The sequence below is a fragment of the Cydia splendana genome, chromosome 16 (genome assembly GCF_910591565.1).
Source record: "Cydia splendana chromosome 16, ilCydSple1.2, whole genome shotgun sequence".
In the NCBI taxonomy this organism is placed as follows: Eukaryota; Metazoa; Arthropoda; class Insecta; order Lepidoptera; family Tortricidae; genus Cydia; species Cydia splendana.
The window spans coordinates 12,854,080-12,876,877 of record NC_085975.1 but is presented as its reverse complement, the minus strand read 5'-3'; the positions used below and the strand labels follow the sequence as shown (position 1 = coordinate 12,876,877).

At 49.0% G+C, this 22,798-nt stretch overlaps 1 protein-coding gene across 4 annotated transcripts; it reads right to left on the bottom strand.

The window, feature by feature from the left end:
• Positions 1-545: 545 nt before the first annotated feature.
• LOC134798310 (uncharacterized) lies at positions 546-22,798 on the bottom strand. Of its 4 annotated transcripts, none has more exons than XM_063770709.1 (9): positions 22,701-22,798; positions 22,064-22,263; positions 21,254-21,433; positions 20,441-20,579; positions 10,732-11,032; positions 9,135-9,943; positions 1,695-2,042; positions 968-1,110; positions 546-562 (listed from the first exon to the last, which is right to left on the bottom strand). In XM_063770709.1, exons 2-8 carry the CDS (start codon positions 22,253-22,255, stop codon positions 968-970), a joined length of 2,112 nt encoding a protein of 703 aa, XP_063626779.1. In that variant the 5' UTR covers positions 22,256-22,263; positions 22,701-22,798; the 3' UTR covers positions 546-562. The 4 variants fall into 4 exon arrangements, with proteins under 4 accessions (XP_063626779.1, XP_063626778.1, XP_063626781.1 ...); XM_063770708.1 differs by lacking the exon at positions 22,701-22,798 and adding an exon at positions 22,497-22,575; XM_063770711.1 differs by lacking the exon at positions 22,701-22,798 and adding an exon at positions 22,497-22,575 and having other exon boundaries at positions 1,836-2,042.

Genomic DNA, 22,798 nt, shown 5'->3' with positions numbered 1-22,798 from the left:
GGCGTTTTTTAGACTATGGGGACTATGGGGACTATGTTTATCGAATGGGTCTCTATTGTTTCACATAAAGTTTTAAGTCATAATGTATTGTTTGTCCACATTTTCGTTAGTCATCATTTGGTTTTTCTCAGAAACGCGTAACTTTTCAGGATTGCCATAAAACAAACCTAACCTAACCTATCTATAGGTTTCAGAATTATGACTAATGATAATCTGACAATCATTACATTATGACTTTCAATAATTATGTCAAACAAAGAGACCCCGTATCGAACCAATATTGCCGTTTGGGCGCAATAACGCGATTTTCAATCGCAAGGTTGTTTTAAGGAAAATCATTTGCACGATCCAGCTACATGCACCGTGTGCAAGCATCACAGCGCCGTAGTCTGAAAACCAATTTTACAAATCTTGCAGCTGCCAGCTCTTGAGGCTTCGTCTGTAGGCCTAGCACATGATTGGTGAAACAGTAAAAAGTGGTGTGAGCCGCATTTGCTTGTAGCGACGCGACGAAATCGCGGAGAGCCACGTCTGGCCCCAGGTAAGTGATGTCTCACCGCGCCTATAGGGACCGTGCGCGTCGGAGGGTCTGCCATCTTGTGGCCCGAATCGTAAACATATGTGCGCATGTACATTACCAAAGCAAGTACTATCTACCGTTCTTGTCGGTACGTTTCCTTGTGTCTAGGTTCTGCCATCTTGTGGGCTCAAGATAAACGACACATTTACGCCTCGCGCCAAAATTCTGACGGTTCCTACGCTGCCCCCTATACTGGACTGGATGTGGTTCGATATCTCCCTTAAGGGAGGTATGAGAGGCCGTGTCCGCCTTCTGGCTGCGACGGCTGTTGCGAGTCGCTCTCCACCGCGTGGGGAGGTCTGTCATCGTCGGTGTAAGGACGATTGTGTGGCTGGTGTGGGCCAGCTCTTCGCTACCGATCGCTGCCCCCTACAGTAGATGCGGGGCCTATATGTAGGTGGGGCAGTGGTCGAGGCTGGTGCCGCACGCGTCGCAGGCGCCGGCGGCGCGCGCGTTCACGAGCGTGCAGGCGGGGCACTCGCGGCCGCCGGACTGCAGCGGCTGGATGGAAGGACCGCGCTTTGATTTACCTGGAAATAAACATGGTATTAAGGCTAGGCGTATGCTGGGACGCAGGCGACGCAGTTCACGCAGTTCACGCAGCGCGAGCAGATTTTGTAAAGTATAGAACGTCCTTTAGGTTAAGGCCTGAGTGGACGCTCGAGTTGGGCGTGCAGCGGGGCGGGGCGTGCAGCGTGCATGTTAACAAATGCAAACGTATAGAAGCGGCCTTAGTGCACGCTGCTCAAATCACTTGTGAGCCCGACGCCACGCTGCACGCCCCGCCGAACGCTCCGCTTCGAGCGTCCACTCAGGCTTACACTTAGGGTGGTATTTCACGCACATCTCGCACGCCTGTAGACTGGCCTGGTTCAGGTATGTACAGGTCCCGCACTGCCACCGTTCCTGCTTGTCTTCAGCCCGCGACTCCGCCCGGCTGGCCGGTCTTTCCCCGTTCTGTTTTGGAGGTGCCAACTTACCACACATCTCGCACGCCTGTAGACTGGCCTGGTTCAGGTATGTGCAGGTCCCGCACTGCCACCGTTCCTGCTTGTCTTCAGCCCGCGACTCCGCCTTGCTGGCCGGTCTTTCCCCGTTCTGGGTGCTAACTTACCGCACATCTCGCACGCCTGTAGACTGGCCTGGTTCAGGTATGTACAGGTCCCGCACTGCCACCGTTCCTGCTTGTCTTCAGCCCGCGACTCCGCCCTGCTGGCCGATCTTTCCCCGTTCTGTTTTGGAGGTGCTAACTTACCGCACATCTCGCACGCCTGTAGACTGGCCTGGTTCAGGTATGTGCAGGTCCCGCACTGCCACCGTTCCTGCTTGTCTTCTGCCCGCGACTCCGCCTTGCTGGCCGGTCTTTGCCCGTTCTGTTTCGGGGGTGAAGGTCGCGAGTCCGTCTCGTCTAGGGATACTACTAGTTGTGCTTTCAAGTCGTAGTTCGGTGTTGTGCTTGATACTGTAATGAAAATAATTACGGTATACACAACAGTGGCGATGATTTCGTGGCACCCGATTCCCTTTAGCTTGCCTATAATTTCTTCGCCCATAAATCAAATATCTATATTAATAAACGCGAGCCGCTTTGACAGAAAAACCAAAAGAAATTATGCTCAATCGAAAGAGCTTGAAAAAATATCACTTTTGAATCGAGAACATATATCCGCAAAATTCGTATTGTCGCGTATTTTGCATTCAAAAGTGAAAAAATTTCGACAAACAATACTAAAGGCTCAATTTGTTGGTTGACATTTGACAGCTATGCGTTGCGTTTAGAAACTGCAAACATGCTTACAAGTTAGGTTGGTCGTTTTTTTTTTTAATAAAAAGCGAGACGAATATTACTGTTTATTTGATGACTTTCCGGTATGTATAATGGTTATTATTTGCATTAAGTTTCGTTTCATATATCCATATGTATACCGGTATAATTATTACATAAATTTGTTTTTAAGCCAGAACGTGCGATAGTCTGTTACGGCCATGGTCTAATAAAACATGGTCTTCCATTCCCAGAGTGACACGCGATTACGTCACAATAACATTGCCACTTTATTTCAACATAACATGTTACATGGGTACATTATACCTATGGTTAATAAGTTAAAATATTTCTTTATAATTTTATAATTTTCATTTATATGTATTTTAGCTTAAATTTTACAATAACACGTCATTTTTAATTACTCGTTAGCAATATCTTCCGATTCACGAAAGAAATTTCAGACTTTCGGGTAATTCTGTTTATACTACTGGCAACACAGGATAGCGCTGGGCACATTTGACAATTCGGATCTAGATAACTTCATGCCCTGACCGTCATCCTTGTCGAACGCGTGTTAATTGTTATTTCCTTCTCGCTCAGTGTCAGCAGTCGCAGTGTTTTCCAAACTTTTCACGTCGTAAGCTTGGTAATGTGTAACTGTGAATTAGTTTTTTAAACGTTTGTCTTGTATAGATAAATAAAGTTTAATTTAATACATTAGATTTGTTTTATTTTACTATGTTTCCACATGAATAACTTAAAATTAATGCCGTTAAAATAATTTTCACCGTTGGTTAAAATTCTCCCACATTTCAAAGTTTGAGAACCTGTAAACAGCATGATGACGTAGGCGCGTGTCAGTTAGGTCATACGCGAATCTCGGAATGGAGTACCAGGCGGAGTATATTATTATACCATGGTTACGGCTTTTAAGACGATAGCAACACTGCCTAGACGTCAACGACGGCTGTTATTCGAAAATACTTTATCCGGTACTCCAGACGTGATAAAAACCTGTTAAATAGTGTATTGTGTGTGTTAACAATAAAAAATAGTCACCGAACATAGTGCAAAGTGCAAACGCCATCGTAACGTAACGAGATTTGAACTTCAAAGCGTTCCATGGGTGTATTGTGTTTAGTATAAACATTGGTCTCTCAGTTGTATTTTAATATTTCAGAATGATTCCAAATATTCTTACATGTCAAGGCACTACTAGCTACCTGGAAATGCAAGTGAAAGCAACCTTGAAGCAGCTGTGATAAACTAATAAGTGAGCGAGATGAAAATGACGTTGTTCAAAGAAACTTTGAGTTAAGTGCCAGCTGACTGTAACTCACTCTAATTAAGTACATTGCCAGTGTGAAACAGTGCAAAAAGCTACAGTGTATTGTGGACATATTTAATAACTGTGCTTTAAACTATGAATCAAATTTGAGGTGTATCGGTGAATTGGAAAGTCAACTGCATAAAGCTAATAAGTTATCTCCGGAGTCAATGTAAGTTGAATATAAGATTAAATATAATAAGATATATAGATAGTATATGTGACGTCCCACGGTCAAAGGTACCTTATGGCGGGTATGGAGTTATGCATACCCCAGTAATCTACAATAAATAAGCTGTCGATAACACAAAAGATCAACCTTCTAGGTTGTGTAGTTACAGAGATATGATTTTTTGAAAATAATGTTGTGAAATTAGCAACTTTACGATAGAGAAGTTTTAAGTTTAGCCGCCTAAAAAACTATGTTCCTGAAGTAAGTTACATAGTTGACTACAAATAATAATACCTTATATATGTGAGATTAAAAAAATATTGCGACTTGTTCTGTAATGCAAATAGAAACTTTTGATATCGACTGATTTATAAATGTGTATACTAGCCAATCTCTTGAAAATAAAGTTTTATTTCATTTTCACGATTGATTGCAATGAGCTCTCAAGATTTAAATTTTATCTATTAGAAAACGACACTGACAGACAGTTTAAGCAAAAAACAATACCGATTTAGAGGTGAAAATGTATTTTCTGACTTTTTCATATAAAATCACAAAATTGAATATTTTTACTTTTAATGTGACACACAATCAATTTTTCTGAGCACATATGAAAGAAATTCTGTCATTCAAATGAAATAAATCCTAAAACCCCAACTAAATACTATATTTAACCCCTTATGCCACTTTAAACTTACATAACAATAACAGTATTTGCTCCATACATTTACGAAAAGGTACCTTATGGAAATAAATCTAATAATACATCACTACAAAATATCAATCATATTACAGTTTATCTTTTATGAATAGAAAATATTAATTTACATTAAACTGCCCCAAATTTAATTAGTTCTTCGTCATAATAATCTTAAAAAAGACCAATAATTTGTATGTAATGAAAAGGTACCTTGTGATTAAGTTACATGATGAGGCATGATGATGATGGAACAGTTAGGATAAACTAATAATATTTTGGGGTTAAGATGGTATAAATCGTCTATTTCTTATCAATAATATATTTCGGTTGCTATTGAAGATAAGCGGCATTGAGGTTCAATGACCTCAGATATTCCATAAGGTAATGCGTCGGGTATTGGCATTTTTCAGCAAACCAATGGCTGATTTACTGCATGCGACCAAACCAAATGAAGATTATTCTAGTTAAGAAAGACTTGACGAGAGTAACTTTGGTATAATAGCAGGCTACTTGGATTTGTAATGTCGGTCGATGTACGGTTATAATATTTGCGAGGCGCCCCAACCAGAACTGAAATTATCAAATTAGTTTTGCAGAATGCTAATACAGTTCTCTACCAAACTTCTTTTCCCGTATTGACTAGTTTTTTTGGGAATTTTCAATCTTTTTTCCATAAGGTACCTTTTCTACTAAACTCTGAGACGACATTACTAGGCTTATAACTAACTTATAACAAAAATAAAAAACCGGGCAAGTGCGAGTCGAACTCGCGCACGAAGGGTTCCGTAACATAATGCAAAAAAATAAAATAAAAAAAAGCAAAAAAAACGGTCACCCATCCAAGTACTGACCACTCCCGACGTTGCTTAACTTTGGTCAAAAATCACGTTTGTTGTATGGGAGCCCCATTTAAATCTTTATTTTATTCTGTTTTTAGTATTTGTTGTTATAGCGGCAACAGAAATACATCATCTGTGAAAATTTCAACTGTCTAGCTATCACGGTTCGTGAGATACAGCCTGGTGACAGACGGACGGACGGACGGACGGACGGACGGACGGACGGACGGACGGACGGACAGCGAAGTCTTAGTAATAGGGTCCCGTTTTACCCTTTGGGTACGGAACCCTAAAAACAGGTAAACAAACGTTACGCATTAAGGTTTCAGATCACACAATAAAAAAAAATTGAGCATTTTTTCACCTCTTTACAAAACATTTCATATCTCCGAAACTAGAAACCCTCATAAGGTACCTTTTTCCGTGGAACGTCACATATATGTCGCATTCAAAAGTGTGAACTGGTCAAAAGAACTTTTAACCGACAAAAACAGGCAAAACTGCTTTTGACTGAGCATGTTGGTCAAAAGTAGTTTTACCTGAAAATCATTGGTTAATAGTAATTGTGTTGTGACTGTTACTATCAGTCAAAAGTACTCGCAGAGATAGGTTAGGGTTATTTTTTTGCTACGCCCAAAAAACGAAACTGTTCCCAGAGATAGGTAGGTTAGGGTTATTTTTTTTTGCTACACCCTAAAAACGAAACTGCTGCCAGAAATAGGTATGATTTTCAGGTAAAACTACTTTTGACCAACATGCTCAGTCAAAAGCAGTTTTGCCTGTTTTTGTCGGTTAAAAGTTCTTTGGCCAGTTCACACTTTTGACTGCAACAGGTTGGGCTGGACATATGGCAAGGGAAGGTAAAGATAAGTGGGATAGAGAGGAAGCGGAATGGTATCCTAGAGATGGAAAAAGGAGAGAAGGGAGACCAATAATGAGGTGGTCGGATGACATAAAGAAGCATGCGGGACCTAATTGGATAGGGACGGCAAGGGATAGAGAGCTGTGGAGAGAGCTGGGGGAGGCCTATGCCAAGAAGGCAGACTGAAATAATTATTAAAAAGCAATGACATTCCTGCTAAAATTTCAGAGTCATAGTGAAGCGTAGTACATAGTACCAAAACAAGGTTGATTTTTAGGGTTCTGTAGCCAAAGGGTAAAAACGGGACCCCTATTACGAGGACTCCAATATGTTATTAGATCAAAACAAATTATTTTCGGAAAATATTTAATTTAGGCTTAGGGATGGCGAGGCTCCATAAGCCTTCAGTAAGTAGTGCATAAGTATACTTGGAAAAATTCGACCTATGCCGCCGTGGGTGGCCCGGTGGCAGAATGGCACAGGCACCTGCTGCAATAGCAGAGGACGCTGCTTTGATTCCAGCCTAGGGCACTGGAGGCCTTGGTCACTTTTTAGGGTTGCGTATCCATAGGGTAAAAACAGGACCCTATTAAATATTAAGACTCTGCTGTCCGTCTGTCTGTCACCAGGCTGTATCTCAAGATCTCATGAACCGTGATAACTAGATTAACTAGACAGTTTCAATTTTCACAAATGATGTATTTCTGTTGCCGCTATAACAACAAATACTAAAAACAAATTAAAGAAATATTTAAGCGGGGCCAATGTAATGCTAGGCTGGATATGACTGATGAAATGAGTAAATTTTTATTAATATGTTTTAATATGACATGTTGGTGGCAAACAAGCATGCAAGGCTGTTAATGCCGATGGTAAGTGGGAGTTTAGACTCCCTCTGCTTCTCCAAGGGACTCACATTGCTGACCGAGTAAATTTTTATTAATATGTTTTAACATGGCATGTTGGTGGCAAACAAGCATATAACTCATACAAGGCTGTTAATGCCGATGGTAAGTGGGAGTTTAGACTAGACCTCTGATTCTCCAAGGGACTCACATTGTTGACCGAGTAAATTTTTATTAATATGTTTTAATATGACATGTTGGTGGCAAACAAGAATACAAGGCTGTTAATGCCGATGGTAAGTGGGAGTTTAGATTAGACCTCTGCTTCTCCAAGGGACTCACATTGTTGACCGAGTAAATTTTTATTAATATGTTTTAATATGACATGTTGGTGGCAAACAAGAATACAAGGCTGTTAATGCCGATGGTAAGTGGGGGTTTAGACTAGACCTCTGCTTCTCCAAGGGACTCACATTGCTGACCGGTTACAAATCTATTACACTCATACTAGGGTTCCGTACCTGAAGGGTAACTAAAAAACGGGAACCTATTAGCGATTCCGACTCGCACTTGGCCGGTTTTTCTTAGTAGGTATATGACATTTATTTCAGTTTTACTTCATTGTCCGTCTGTCTGTCTGTCTGTCACCAGGCTGTATCTCATGAACCGTGATAGGCCTAGGCAGTTGAAATTTTCACAGATGATGTATTTCTGTTACCGCTATAACAACAAATACTAAAAAGTATGGAACCCTTCGTGCGCGAGCACAGGTTTGACATTTCAGGCTCCGTCACACAGGCGCGTTTCGCGTGCGGCGCGTGAGCGGGGCGCGCCGCTTTTTCATATAAAACGCTCAGGCCCCGCTCTGAAATCGCGCCGGTGTGACGGAACCTTTATTTCAGTTTACTCCACTGTCCCTCTGTCACCAGGCTGTATCTCATGAACCGTGATAGCTAGACAGTTGAAATTTTCACACATGATGTATTTCTGTTGCCGCTATAACAACAAATATTAAAAAGTGTTCCGTTCTTGATGGGTGAGTCCGACTCGCACTTATTCAGTTTTTTTTTTATAAACGAATTTAATATTAACGGATAGGCATTAATATTAAAGAATGAAATAGTAGTGATAATTTCCATACTTTCACTTTAGTGCCATGAAGGCTCTTTTGAGATTGGAAAGTGGGCTAGGTTATAAATGCGGCCTTCACAGAACCGATCTGCGACCAGAAAAGTGGGTCAGGTTAAAACTGTGATCCTTATAGAACCAAACTGCAACCAGAAGTAAGTTAGGTTAGAACTGCGACCCTTACAGAACCGAACTGCTACCAGAAAAGCGGATTAGGTTTTTTTAATTACATATTTGTTTTTAGATATATCGGAATAGTAATTTTTTCGAGTTATGATTGTATGTTACGGATTTAAAGTTTTCTGAGATGAGATAGGTTTGTAACCGCCTTGATGAAGGTATGAAGTCTAAAAGTAAATAATTACTTAATTCAAAATGAGTATTACCTATCACTATTATTTATTTTACCCGAGCGAAGCCGGGTTTTCATCTAGTATTGTATAAAAACGTAGGCCCTTTGTGTGTCAATAAATATATTTTTTTTACTTAAAATGTACTGAAATTACAAATCTTAAAATTTACTTCTAAACTCCGCGATACTGTAATACAGTAAATTAAATGAAATACAGTATTATGATCAGATGTTTCAATTAAGTCAATTTAAATCGGAACTTTTGATAGTAAAATAAATCATATGTTTATCACACTTGAAACTGTATCATAAAACTCATAACGTTCTCGTTAAAGTTAGATTTTATACGATTACAATAAGCTCGTAAGGCCCACGGTTCTATCAGTACTACTGTGTAATTTAAACCATTTTCAATTGGAATAAACAATTGTTTCGTAGATTTAATAACAAATGAAATTGAACCATATTTCCTTCGCTATTGATTTCAAAGTCAATTGGCAATTGACAGTTGACTGGCAATTTTTTTGGACACCATCCTTTGGGAGGCTAAAATCAACTAACCTGAATTAGATTTGGAATGCGACGTAGCGTGCCCATTCTCGTACGGTTTACTCCTCGGCTTCTCTTCCACCGGCCTCACCGGTTTCTTCACCTTCTTCACCTCTGCACTCAACACCGACCCATTCACAGAGTTCTGCTGCTTTATCACATCCTTCCTATCTTTCACATCTTTCTTAGTCAGTAACCTCATTTTATCAGGCGCTGTTTTAGGCGTTATTAGCGCATCTGCTGTAGGATTACCTACAGGCTCAGATTTCCTTATCTTCTTCTCTTCCGTCTGCTTCTTTAGCTGCTTCGCTCTCTTCTGTTCTTGCTCCTGCTTTAGCCTCATTAAATTCTCATTTACTTTCGCCGTTCTATACATTTCTTCATCATAGGACCGGTCGAGATTCAAGGCTTGTAAACCATCCTCTAAGTCCAAAGTTGTTGGCTGGTATTTCGCTCTACGTTCTTCTCTGTCTAACCTATCCAGTGTCCTGGAGTCTCTGTCTAAAGATGGTGAGAATCGACTCCTGCTGTCTCCTTCTTGATCTTTGCTGGATAGATTCCTGAAAACATAGTCCCAGCTTTCATAAGTTCCCATGCCATCTTCCCTGGCTTTACTCAAGGCCGGTTGGGTATCAGATCGCGGTAAGCTTGGTAGGGAGACATCGCTGAAGCCTGATTTGGAAGTGCTGTTTCTTCTAGAGCTTTCTAGCTGCCTGCTTTTCTTGTGTCGGTCGTCGTCTCTGTGTCTGTCGTATTTTCCGTTTTCGTAGATCGAGGGGGTTTCTAGTTCGATGAGCTGAGCTGTTGGCACTGCGGGGTACCTGGGTACAGACAAAGAAATCAATTATTGCGGTTCAACAACCTTCTGATGATCATGAACTGAAGCAGAAAGGGTAGACCTTAACTAGCACATCAGTTACCCCGTGAAGATGGTACTAGCAACAGCGCCGAAATATCGGGAACTCGCAAAAACAAATTTACGTTGTATTGTTTACACTTTTTTAATTATTCTCATAATGTAAATGATCAAATTCACTAGAAATCGCTTTTCACCTTTGCTAGCCCCGTAAAAGGTTGAAAAAAAGACATAAATAGTATCCTACAACAGGCAATGATGGCGACAATTTTTTTCGAAAGAGATTTAATAGCATTTTTTTTATTAGGGGACATCTTACACAGATCAACCTAGCCCCAAACTAAGCAAAGCTTGTACTATGGGTGCTAGGCGACGATACACATACTTATATACATAAGAAAACACACAAATATATGCCCTTACCGGGATTCGAACCCAGGATCGTCGCCTTCACAGGGTTACTACCCACTAGGTCCGACCGGTCGTCGAGTTATTGCAATCCTGTATGTTTCTTAGAATAGAAAAATTAAAACTTCAAAAATACGTTACGTACTTTTTCTAAATATTACTGTACATCCCGTAAGTTTGTCTATCTGACCTGACTGGAGTTTTCCTCTCATCTAATCGAAGGTTAGCTGGAAGAGATCCCTTATAGGGATAAGTTCGCCTTTGTACTTCCATTACTGTAATTTATTTTTGTAAACCTGTGTTGTGTACAATAAAGTGATTACTACTACTACTACTACTACGTACCTGTAATGAGGCGGATATCCATTAACCGGCACATTATTCGCATGTTTAATCGGCGCGTACATCGGCGTAGGGATCATATAGGGCGCCTGCATCGGATAGAAGTACGGCACCGGGTACGTCATCATTGGCACTGGCGGCATGGCCATGTTCGCCATGTTGGCCATGTCGGGGTACATCATGGGGGGGAGCATGTAGGGGAGGACGGGGGTGGGCAGCTCGGAGGGGGACTCGAGGGGGGAGGGGTAGTCGCGTCGGGCGGTCGGCTCGAGGGGTACTGTCACGGGGATGTTTGAGTAGATTTCTGAAACAAGTACAAAGATTTTTTTTTGATTACTTAACACATTCAGTGCCAGCGACTCCCTAGGGGAGTTCACTGTTCGTAGGCGCTTTTCGCTACATACGGTTTTTCCCGTGTTATCGGCTACGCTCGTAGCGCGTAGCTCGGGCTGGCACTGAATGTGTTAAATGTGGACAAACTTGGGTGACATATTTATTTAACCTTTTGGACGCCAATGACCGATATATCCGCACCGCAGGTCCAACGCCAAATACTGATTAATCGGTCACAGACCACAGAGCAAGATAGACTTACATGCATATGCATAAAGTTCAATTTCAGTTTTGACACTTCGGTGACGTGGCGTCCGCGTGACAGCTTTTGTGTTTGCCACGGCGTCGAAAAGGTTAAAATAACTTGAAATTTTCAGCAAGATCGGGAAAGAAAAACATCGTGAGGAAACCTGCATTCAATGGCGTAGAAATTTAAAGGTGTATGTGAAGTCCCCAACCTGCATTGGGCCAGCGTGGGGACTATAGCTCAAGCCCTCTCGCGACTCTCGCGCATGAGAGGTCTATTTCCAGCAGTGGGGCGTATAAAGGCTCAGTTATAATTTTCAGCAAAAAGTACAGCCATCTGCAGAGGTAACTGACCCCCCCTGCATAGAAATTAGTTTGCAGGACGGGTCAACTATTTCTGCAGATAACTGTACACACAGACAGTGTTATTAATGGTAGAGGTTAATAAAAATTCGTGTCTTTAATTTGACATCTAAGTAAGTAATATTTTATTTGTGAAGTAGAGCAGCCGTGTGGCCCGCCACCGCCGCCGTCGCCACTCCTCACAACTGTGTATCATGGCTGTGTACTAATAACCCTGCCCCTGCGCGGGCGCCAGCAGCCTCGCCGCGGTGGCCGCCGCGCTAGAAGCGCAAGCCTCTCTCTCTCTGGCCACGGACGCCCATGTGCACCGCCCACCGCCGCTCCACACAACTGTAATGTATGGCTGTGTACTAACCCTGCCCCTGCGCGGGTGCCAGCAGCCTCGCCGCGGTGGCCGCCGCGCTAGAAGCGCAAGCCTCTCTCTCTCTGGCCACGGACGCCCATGTGCACCGCCCCCCGCCGCTCCACACAACTGTAATGTATGGCTGTGTACTAACCCTGCCCCTGCGCGGGTGCCAGCAGCCTCGCCGCGGTGGCCGCCGCGCTAGAAGCGCAAGCCTCCCTCTCTCTGGCCACGGACGCCCATGTGCACCGCCCACCGCCGCTCCACACAACTGTAATGTATGGCTGTGTACTAACCCTGCCCCTGCGCGGGTGCCAGCAGCCTCGCCGCGGTGGCCGCCGCGCTAGAAGCGCAAGCCTCTCTCTCTCTGGCCACGGACGCCCATGTGCACCGCCCACCGCCGCTCCACACAACTGTAATGTATGGCTGTGTACTAACCCTGCCCCTGCGCGGGTGCCAGCAGCCTCGCCGCGGTGGCCGCCGCGCTAGAAGCGCAAGCCTCTCTCTCTCTGGCCACGGACGCCCATGTGCACCGCCCACCGCCGCTCCACACAACTGTAATGTATGGCTGTGTACTAACCCTGCCCCTGCACGGGTGCCAGCAGCCTCGCCGCGGTGGCCGCCGCGCTAGAAGCGCAAGCCTCTCTCTCTCTGGCCACGGACGCCCATGTGCACCGCCCACCGCCGCTCCACACAACTGTAATGTATGGCTGTGTACTAACCCTGCCCCAGCGCGGTTCCAGCAGCCTCGCCGCGGTGGCCGCCGCGCTAGAAGCGCAAGCCTCTCTCTCTCTCTGGCCACGGACGCCCATGTGCACCGCCCACCGCCGCTCCACACAACTGTAATGTATGGCTGTGTACTAACCCTGCCCCTGCGCGGGTGCCAGCAGCCTCGCCGCGGTGGCCGCCGCGCTAGAAGCGCAAGCCTCTCTCTCTCTGGCCACGGACGCCCATGTGCACCGCCCACCGCCGCTCCACACAACTGTAATGTATGGCTGTGTACTAACCCTGCCCCTGCGCGGGTGCCAACAGCCTCGCCGCGGTGGCCGCCGCGCTAGAAGCGCAAGCCTCTCTCTCTCTGGCCACGGACGCCCATGTGCACCGCCCACCGCCGCTCCACACAACTGTAATGTATGGCTGTGTACTAACCCTGCCCCTGCGCGGGTGCCAGCAGCCTCGCCGCGGTGGCCGCCGCGCTAGAAGCGCAAGCCTCCCTCTCTCTGGCCACGGACGCCCATGTGCACCGCCCACCGCCGCTCCACACAACTGTAATGTATGGCTGTGTACTAACCCTGCCCCTGCGCGGGTGCCAGCAGCCTCGCCGCGGTGGCCGCCGCGCTAGAAGCGCAAGCCTCCCTCTCTCTGGCCACGGACGCCCATGTGCACCGCCCACCGCCGCTCCACACAACTGTAATGTATGGCAGCCTCTCTCTCTCTGGCCACGGACGCCCATGTGCACCGCCCACCGCCGCTCCACACAACTGTAATGTATGGCTGTGTACTAACCCTGCCCCTGCGCGGGTGCCAGCAGCCTCGCCGCGGTGGCCGCCGCGCTAGAAGCGCAAGCCTCTCTCTCTCTGGCCACGGACGCCCATGTGCACCGCCCACCGCCGCTCCACACAACTGTAATGTATGGCTGTGTACTAACCCTGCCCCTGCGCGGGTGCCAGCAGCCTCGCCGCGGTGGCCGCCGCGCTAGAAGCGCAAGCCTCCCTCTCTCTGGCCACGGACGCCCATGTGCACCGCCCACCGCCGCTCCACACAACTGTAATGTATGGCTGTGTACTAACCCTGCCCCTGCGCGGGTGCCAGCAGCCTCGCCGCGGTGGCCGCCGCGCTAGAAGCGCAAGCCTCCCTCTCTCTGGCCACGGACGCCCATGTGCACCGCCCACCACCGCTCCACACAACTGTAATGTATGGCTGTGTACTAACCCTGCCCCTGCGCGGGTGCCAGCAGCCTCGCCGCGGTGGCCGCCGCGCTAGAAGCGCAAGCCTCCCTCTCTCTGGCCACGGACGCCCATGTGCACCGCCCACCGCCGCTCCACACAACTGTAATGTATGGCTGTGTACTAACCCTGCCCCTGCGCGGGTGCCAGCAGCCTCGCCGCGGTGGCCGCCGCGCTAGAAGCGCAAGCCTCTCTCTCTCTGGCCACGGACGCCCATGTGCACCGCCCACCGCCGCTCCACACAACTGTAATGTATGGCTGTGTACTAACCCTGCCCCTGCGCGGGTGCCAGCAGCCTCGCCGCGGTGGCCGCCGCGCTAGAAGCGCAAGCCTCTCTCTCTCTGGCCACGGACGCCCATGTGCACCGCCCACCGCCGCTCCACACAACTGTAATGTATGGCTGTGTACTAACCCTGCCCCTGCGCGGGTGCCAGCAGCCTCGCCGCGGTGGCCGCCGCGCTAGAAGCGCAAGCCTCTCTCTCTCTGGCCACGGACGCCCATGTGCACCGCCCACCGCCGCTCCACACAACTGTAATGTATGGCTGTGTACTAACCCTGCCCCTGCGCGGGTGCCAGCAGCCTCGCCGCGGTGGCCGCCGCGCTAGAAGCGCAAGCCTCTCTCTCTCTGGCCACGGACGCCCATGTGCACCGCCCACCGCCGCTCCACACAACTGTAATGTATGGCTGTGTACTAACCCTGCCCCTGCGCGGGTGCCAGCAGCCTCGCCGCGGTGGCCGCCGCGCTAGAAGCGCAAGCCTCCCTCTCTCTGGCCACGGACGCCCATGTGCACCGCCCACCGCCGCTCCACACAACTGTAATGTATGGCAGCCTCTCTCTCTCTGGCCACGGACGCCCATGTGCACCGCCCACCGCCGCTCCACACAACTGTAATGTATGGCTGTGTACTAACCCTGCCCCTGCGCGGGTGCCAGCAGCCTCGCCGCGGTGGCCGCCGCGCTAGAAGCGCAAGCCTCCCTCTCTCTGGCCACGGACGCCCATGTGCACCGCCCACCGCCGCTCCACACAACTGTAATGTATGGCTGTGTACTAACCCTGCCCCTGCGCGGGTGCCAGCAGCCTCGCCGCGGTGGCCGCCGCGCTAGAAGCGCAAGCCTCCCTCTCTCTGGCCACGGACGCCCATGTGCACCGCCCACCGCCGCTCCACACAACTGTAATGTATGGCTGTGTACTAACCCTGCCCCTGCGCGGGTGCCAGCAGCCTCGCCGCGGTGGCCGCCGCGCTAGAAGCGCAAGCCTCCCTCTCTCTGGCCACGGACGCCCATGTGCACCGCCCACCGCCGCTCCACACAACTGTAATGTATGGCTGTGTACTAACCCTGCCCCTGCGCGGGTGCCAGCAGCCTCGCCGCGGTGGCCGCCGCGCTAGAAGCGCAAGCCTCCCTCTCTCTGGCCACGGACGCCCATGTGCACCGCCCACCGCCGCTCCACACAACTGTAATGTATGGCTGTGTACTAACCCTGCCCCTGCGCGGGTGCCAGCAGCCTCGCCGCGGTGGCCGCCGCGCTAGAAGCGCAAGCCTCCCTCTCTCTGGCCACGGACGCCCATGTGCACCGCCCACCGCCGCTCCACACAACTGTAATGTATGGCTGTGTACTAACCCTGCCCCTGCGCGGGTGCCAGCAGCCTCGCCGCGGTGGCCGCCGCGCTAGAAGCGCAAGCCTCTCTCTCTCTGGCCACGGACGCCCATGTGCACCGCCCACCGCCGCTCCACACAACTGTAATGTATGGCTGTGTACTAACCCTGCCCCTGCGCGGGTGCCAGCAGCCTCGCCGCGGTGGCCGCCGCGCTAGAAGCGCAAGCCTCTCTCTCTCTGGCCACGGACGCCCATGTGCACCGCCCACCGCCGCTCCACACAACTGTAATGTATGGCTGTGTACTAACCCTGCCCCTGCGCGGGTGCCAGCAGCCTCGCCGCGGTGGCCGCCGCGCTAGAAGCGCAAGCCTCTCTCTCTCTGGCCACGGACGCCCATGTGCACCGCCCACCGCCGCTCCACACAACTGTAATGTATGGCTGTGTACTAACCCTGCCCCTGCGCGGGTGCCAGCAGCCTCGCCGCGGTGGCCGCCGCGCTAGAAGCGCAAGCCTCTCTCTCTCTGGCCACGGACGCCCATGTGCACCGCCCACCGCCGCTCCACACAACTGTAATGTATGGCTGTGTACTAACCCTGCCCCTGCGCGGGTGCCAGCAGCCTCGCCGCGGTGGCCGCCGCGCTAGAAGCGCAAGCCTCCCTCTCTCTGGCCACGGACGCCCATGTGCACCGCCCACCGCCGCTCCACACAACTGTAATGTATGGCAGCCTCTCTCTCTCTCTGGCCACGGACGCCCATGTGCACCGCCCACCGCCGCTCCACACAACTGTAATGTATGGCTGTGTACTAACCCTGCCCCTGCGCGGGTGCCAGCAGCCTCGCCGCGGTGGCCGCCGCGCTAGAAGCGCAAGCCTCTCTCTCTCTGGCCACGGACGCCCATGTGCACCGCCCACCGCCGCTCCACACAACTGTAATGTATGGCTGTGTACTAACCCTGCCCCTGCGCGGGTGCCAGCAGCCTCGCCGCGGTGGCCGCCGCGCTAGAAGCGCAAGCCTCCCTCTCTCTGGCCACGGACGCCCATGTGCACCGCCCACCGCCGCTCCACACAACTGTAATGTATGGCTGTGTACTAACCCTGCCCCTGCGCGGGTGCCAGCAGCCTCGCCGCGGTGGCCGCCGCGCTAGAAGCGCAAGCCTCCCTCTCTCTGGCCACGGACGCCCATGTGCACCGCCCACCGCCGCTCCACACAACTGTAATGTATGGCTGTGTACTAACCCTGCCCCTGCGCGGGTGCCAGCAGCCTCGCCGCGGTGGCCGCCGCGCTAGAAGCGCAAGCCTCCCTCTCTCTGGCCACGGACGCCCATGTGCACCGCCCACCGCCGCTCCACACAACTGTAATGTATGGCTGTGTACTAACCCATTGTGTGGTGTTGCCATTTATCTCAGAAGTTCCATTCCGTACAAAATTCTATCTGTAACTCGTTCGCTGTACTCTGGCAAAGCGGAATGGATATTTCTCGAGATAAATGTCAAAGGGGTTAAAGCCGTTTTGGGCGTAGTTTACTGTCCCCCTACCATTGATTACTTCTCTGATCTAGAGCACATTCTCGAGTCCCTGAGCGCAGATTACACACATCACCTGATCATGGGTGATTTAAACACTGACCTTTGCAAAGACACTCCACAATCGCGTAAATTGAAATCTATTCTTCATTCAGTTAGTTTTTCTGTACTACCCCTGGCTCCTACCCATCATACTGTCTCTTCTGACACCTGGTTGGATGTCATTCTTACTTCATCTCCTGGTCTCATCGCAAAACAGGGTCAGCTCTTAGCTCCTGGTTTTTCGCACCATGATCTCATATTTGCTTCGTATAAAATCAAGCCACCTAAATGTAAACCTGTACTGATAAACATACGTAGCTTTGCTAAGGTTGATTCTGCTGCTCTTTTAAAGGACGCCGCGTCCATTGACTGGTCACCTGTGCTCTCCGCCTCAACAGCTGACGCCAAGGTTTCTCTTTTTAACGCTGCCACTCTGAAACTTTTTGATAAACATGCACCCGTTCACACCGTACGAGTCAAGCGGCCGCCGGCCCCTTGGATCACAGAGAGTGTCCGTCTGGCTATGAGGAAGAGGAACCGAGCTTTTAGTCTCTTTAAGCGTGCTCGCACTGACGAGAACTGGAAACTTTTTAAGATTGCCCGTAATCGCTGCAACCAGGTGGTGCGTACAGCGAAGCGACGGTTTATTCATGACAATGTGTCCTCCTCGTCTATGGCCGATGTATGGAAGTTTATCAAGTCACTTGGTCTGGGAAAACCTGCAAGTGGGTTCAGCAATGATACTTTCTCACTTAATGATCTCAACAGACACTTCTCTTCTGCTGTTACTCTCGACAATCGGATTAAGGCTACCACTCTCTCTAACATTTCGTCTCTTTCCTCCCCTGTCTCAGATTTTTTCTCTTTTTCTCCCGTTTCTGTCTCTGATATAAAGACCATAATAAAAGCAATCAAGTCTAAAGCCGTGGGCTGGGATGATGTCAGCCGTTTTATGATTCTATCCGTTCTCGACTGTGTGCTTCCTACAATAGCTGACATCATCAACTGCTCACTGGCCAATGGCGAATTCCCTTCCCTTTGGCGTAAGGCTTTTGTTATTCCACTGCCAAAAGTTAGTAATCCCTCCACTCTTAGCAATTTCCGGCCAATCTCTATCCTCCCTTTTCTCTCTAAGATAGCTGAAGCGGTGGCTCACAAGCAATTGTCCCTTTTTATTCACTCCCATAACTTGTTAAGTCCCTTACAGTCAGGTTTCCGTCCTAGTCACAGCACCTGCACTGCGCTTCTTAAGGTGACGGAAGACATCAGACAGGGCATGGAGAACCAAATGGTCACGATACTCGTTTTAATAGATTTCTCCAACGCATTTAATACCGTAGACCATGATATCCTCCTTGCCCTGCTCAAACATCTGAATGTGTCTCCGACAGCCCTTAACTGGTTCGCGACTTATCTGGGTGGTCGCCAACAAGCGGTTAGGCTTGACAAGTCTCTATCTGATTGGTGTGATCTTGCGACTGGCGTGCCTCAAGGCGGAATTTTGTCTCCGCTCCTTTTTTCCACCTTCATAAATTTTATCACACCTGGCCTTCGTTGTTCCCACCACCTGTATGCCGACGATCTGCAGCTTTACGACCAGTGTGAAGTGACTAATATTTCGAGTTCGATTGATAGGCTCAACCTGGACCTATTGCACATCCAACAGTGGTCTGAGCAGTATGGCCTTTATGTGAACCCGTCTAAGTGCCAGGCCATCGTTATTGGCAGTTCTCGACAGGTGGCCAGACTGGACTTTGACACTATTGCACCAGTAAACTTTAACGGATCACCAATACAATTTAGTCACAGTGTTAAGGACCTAGGCATTATGCTCGACAGTTCGTTGGATTGGAAAGCGCAGGTTTCTGAGGTCAGCCGAAAAGTTATGGGTTCTCTTCATTCACTAAATAAGCTAAAGCACTTTTTGCCTATCAAGACTAAAATTCTCCTTATAAACACTCTAATTCTACCTATAATTGATTATGGTGATGTGTGTTATCCTGACCTAACTGAAGAACTTCTCAATAAGTTGGATCGCCTTCTCAATAACTGCATTCGTTTCATTTTTTGTCTGCGTAAATACGATCATGTCTCTTCATACCGCTCCCAGCTTGGCTGGCTTCCCATCCGTCAACGACGCAGTGTTCGCATGCTGTGCACTCTATACTCTGTCCTCAACGATCCACACTCTCCTGTATACCTCAGGTCCCTCTTTCAATACTACGGCGTTTCTCGCAACCGTCAGCTTCGCTCTTCTGGCAATATGTCCTTATCCATCCCTCCACATCGCACTGGCTTTATGTCAGATTCGTTCTGCGTGCAGGCAGCGCGCCTTTGGAACCGACTCCCCCTTAGTATTAAAAATGCCCCAAACAAGTTCGCTTTTAAGAAATCGTTACGTGCTTTCCTTGCTGGTAGAATGAAGGATTCCTAGTTTTAGTTATATAAGTTATATATTTTATTGTATATATTTAATGTTAGGTATATATATATATATATATGTATATTTATATTTTTATTATATGTATCGTGTATATTTTGATGTACTTGCGTATGTGTATGTTAAAATTCTTTAATTAGCGTTGCGTCCTTATATTAAATTGTGTTAGTAGTAGTAGCAGTTGCACCGCCCACAATCTCTCTGCTTTGCCTTAAGGTTGACTGGTAGAGAATGCTTTTGGCATTAAGTCCGCCTTTTGTACGATAAGTTTTCTTTTGTGCAATAAAGTTTAAATAAATAAATAAATAAACCCTGCCCCTGCGCGGGTGCCAGCAGCCTCGCCGCGGTGGCCGCCGCGCTAGAAGCGCAAGCCTCCATCTCTCTGGCCACGGACGCCCATGTGCACCGCCCACCGCCGCTCCACACAACTGTAATGTATGGCTGTGTACTAACCCTGCCCCTGCGCGGGTGCCAGCAGCCACGCCGCGGTGGCCGCCGCGCTAGAAGCGCAAGCCTCCATCTCTCTGGCCACGGACGCCCATGTGCACCGCCCACCGCCGCTCCACACAACTGTAATGTATGGCTGTGTACTAACCCTGCCCCTGCGCGGGTGCCAGCAGCCTCGCCGCGGTGGCCGCCGCGCTAGAAGCGCAAGCCTCCATCTCTCTGGCCACGGACGCCCATGTGCACCGCCCACCGCCGCTCCACACAACTGTAATGTATGGCTGTGTACTAACCCTGCCCCTGCGCGGGTGCCAGCAGCCTCGCCGCGGTGGCCGCCGCGCTAGAAGCGCAAGCCTCTCTCTCTCTGGCCACGGACGCCCATGTGCACCGCCCACCGCCGCTCCACACAACTGTAATGTATGGCTGTGTACTAACCCTGCCCCTGCGCGGGTGCCAGCAGCCTCGCCGCAGTCGCCGCTGCGCTAGAAGCGCACGCCGCTCGCTCTCTAGCTACACTCGGCCACGTGCACCGCCCGCCGCCGCTCCATACCGCCTCCCATACAGATGCCATTATCTGTTAACATAATACACTAAGTTATTCAAAAGCGCAATCAAAAGTTCTCAAGTGTTATTAAATTAAAATAAATAAAACATGGATCAGCATCTCTCGATAAGTCACATCATCTCATGAGTTGGATAGTAATCCATAATAAATAATAGAACTGGTGTAAAGGCTGCATAAAAAATCATGTCCTAAATTTGACAGCTACCTACACGTTAGTTCTTTCACAGTTGTCAAAAAATGCCGAACTCTATCGTAAGTTACCATCTATTTAGTTAGGCTTTTAAATTCGAGAGAACGCTAATCCTTAGATATTATATCTGAAGATCCATCACGCTCTTAATTCTGGAGTGAGACAGCTATAGTGAGGATGCATCGCGCTCTTAGTACTATAATTACTATACTCAAACACTCCCAACTTGTCAGTAGAAAAAAGCGCGAAATTCAAATTTCTATGGAAGATCAACGCCAGCATTTTTATTTGCCGCCTTTTTAGCTCACAAGGTCGTTGTGCCAGATTAAAGCCGTAACACACTACCGCACCGCACCGCGACCTTGGTGCGCCGCATGAATAAATGAGAGCGAGAAACAGATATCTCTTTCTCGCTTTCACTTACGGGTGCGGCGCACCGTGACCTTGAACGGTGCGGTAGTGTGTTACGGCTATTATAGTTGTTGGCACCCACCTGGCACTCGCACTGCGCGATGATGGCGTCCCTGCAGATGGCGGCGGCCATGTCGGGGCACACGGGCCCCTCGAGCGCGAGCCGGCCCGGGCCCGCGGCGCGGTACCCCATCGCCTGCAGCAGGCTCTCCGCGCCCACCATGTGCGCTTCCACCTCGTGCTTGTAGAACCCGCTGTATAACTGTAACGGTTGATAAAAAGGTTTGTGAAAACATGAAAAAAGGTGATGTATTATCGTAAAACATGGTTAGTCCCGCGATCTACAACCACGCTCAAGACTATCAATTTTCAATCTGTTTTTGAACAGTGATCGCTTAGTTAAGTCAATATTCTCCTTTGCCATTCTTGCGCGATATCCAAAGGTTATTTTATGCGGAGTCAAGAAAAAGGCAAAGTACTCGTGTTTGCTCGCAGTAATCACCACCAACTACTACTTTGCTGGTTTTAGATAGTTTCCATCGGTCAAGGCCGCACTAAATGACTTTTATCAGTGACTCATACTGATTTACGGTCATTTCAACCGCCAGGGATATTTCAGTTCATTGAAACTTTGCTGGTTTCTGCGAGATCGAACTTCAAAACTTGCACTGACGACAAATCCTAAACTAAACTACACTTACCCGTATATTCCGGTACTTACTCCAGCCGCCAGGGCTGCACCAGCGGGTTGGCCGCGTACTGCGCTATCGCGGCCCAGCTCTGCCCGGCGCGGTACGCGCTGAACTGAGACAGTTCCGTTATAGTCCGCTAGACACCTTGTCGTCTCTACCGAGCTTGCATCCTTAAAACAACATGTACTATGTACACTTACCCTAATATTCCGGTACTCCAACCGCCAGGGCTGCGCCAGCAGGTTGGCCGCGTACCGCGCGATCGCGGCCCAGCCCTGCCCGGCGCGGTACGCACTGAACTGAGACAGTTCCGTTATCGTCCGCTGGAACACCTTGCCGGTCTCCGCGAGACCGAACTTGCATTCGTGTGGCACGATCGACAGGTACTCCATTATGTAGCCTACAACAACGTAATATGATGTTAGACAACTTGCGTTTAGCGTTGATTAATTCAAAAACTGGATTTAACGAGTTTTTTTATTATAAAGGACTGTTGCCTACTAAAAATTGGCATTGTTTTTGAATAGAATTCCATAAGTAGGCTCGGATTCGAGCGATATGAACATAGAGGCTGTTGTCCGTCTCGAGGTAGCTGTAGTGCCGGGAGCTGCGCAATGTTGCCGTCACACTCACCCTCCAGCTTCTTCCTCTGCTGTAACTTCTCGGGGTTGTCATCCGTCTCCAAGTAGCTGTAGTGCGCGTCCTCGATCCGCCGCCAGCCGCTCCATGCTCCATCACACTCACCCTACAGCTTCTTTCTCTGTACTTTTCGAGGCTGTTGTCCGTCTCGAGGTAGCTGTAGTGCCGGGAGCTGCGCAATGTTGCCGTCACACTCACCCTCCAGCTTCTTCCTCTGCTGTAACTTCTCGGGACTGTCATCCGTCTCCAAGTAGCTGTAGTGCGCGTCTTCGATACGCCGCCACAGCGCCGGCAGC

Coding starts and splice junctions, on each gene's coding strand:
- LOC134798310 (XM_063770709.1), bottom strand. CDS start 22,255: ATGGAGTACCTGTCGATCGTGCCACACGAATGCAAGTTCGGTCTCGCG. Junction 11,033..20,440: donor GGCACCCGCGCAGGGGCAGG/GTTAGTACACAG, acceptor TACTTGTTTCAG/AAATCTACTCAAACATCCCC. Junction 9,944..10,731: donor GGATATCCGCCTCATTACAG/GTACGTAGTAGT, acceptor GTCTGTACCCAG/GTACCCCGCAGTGCCAACAG.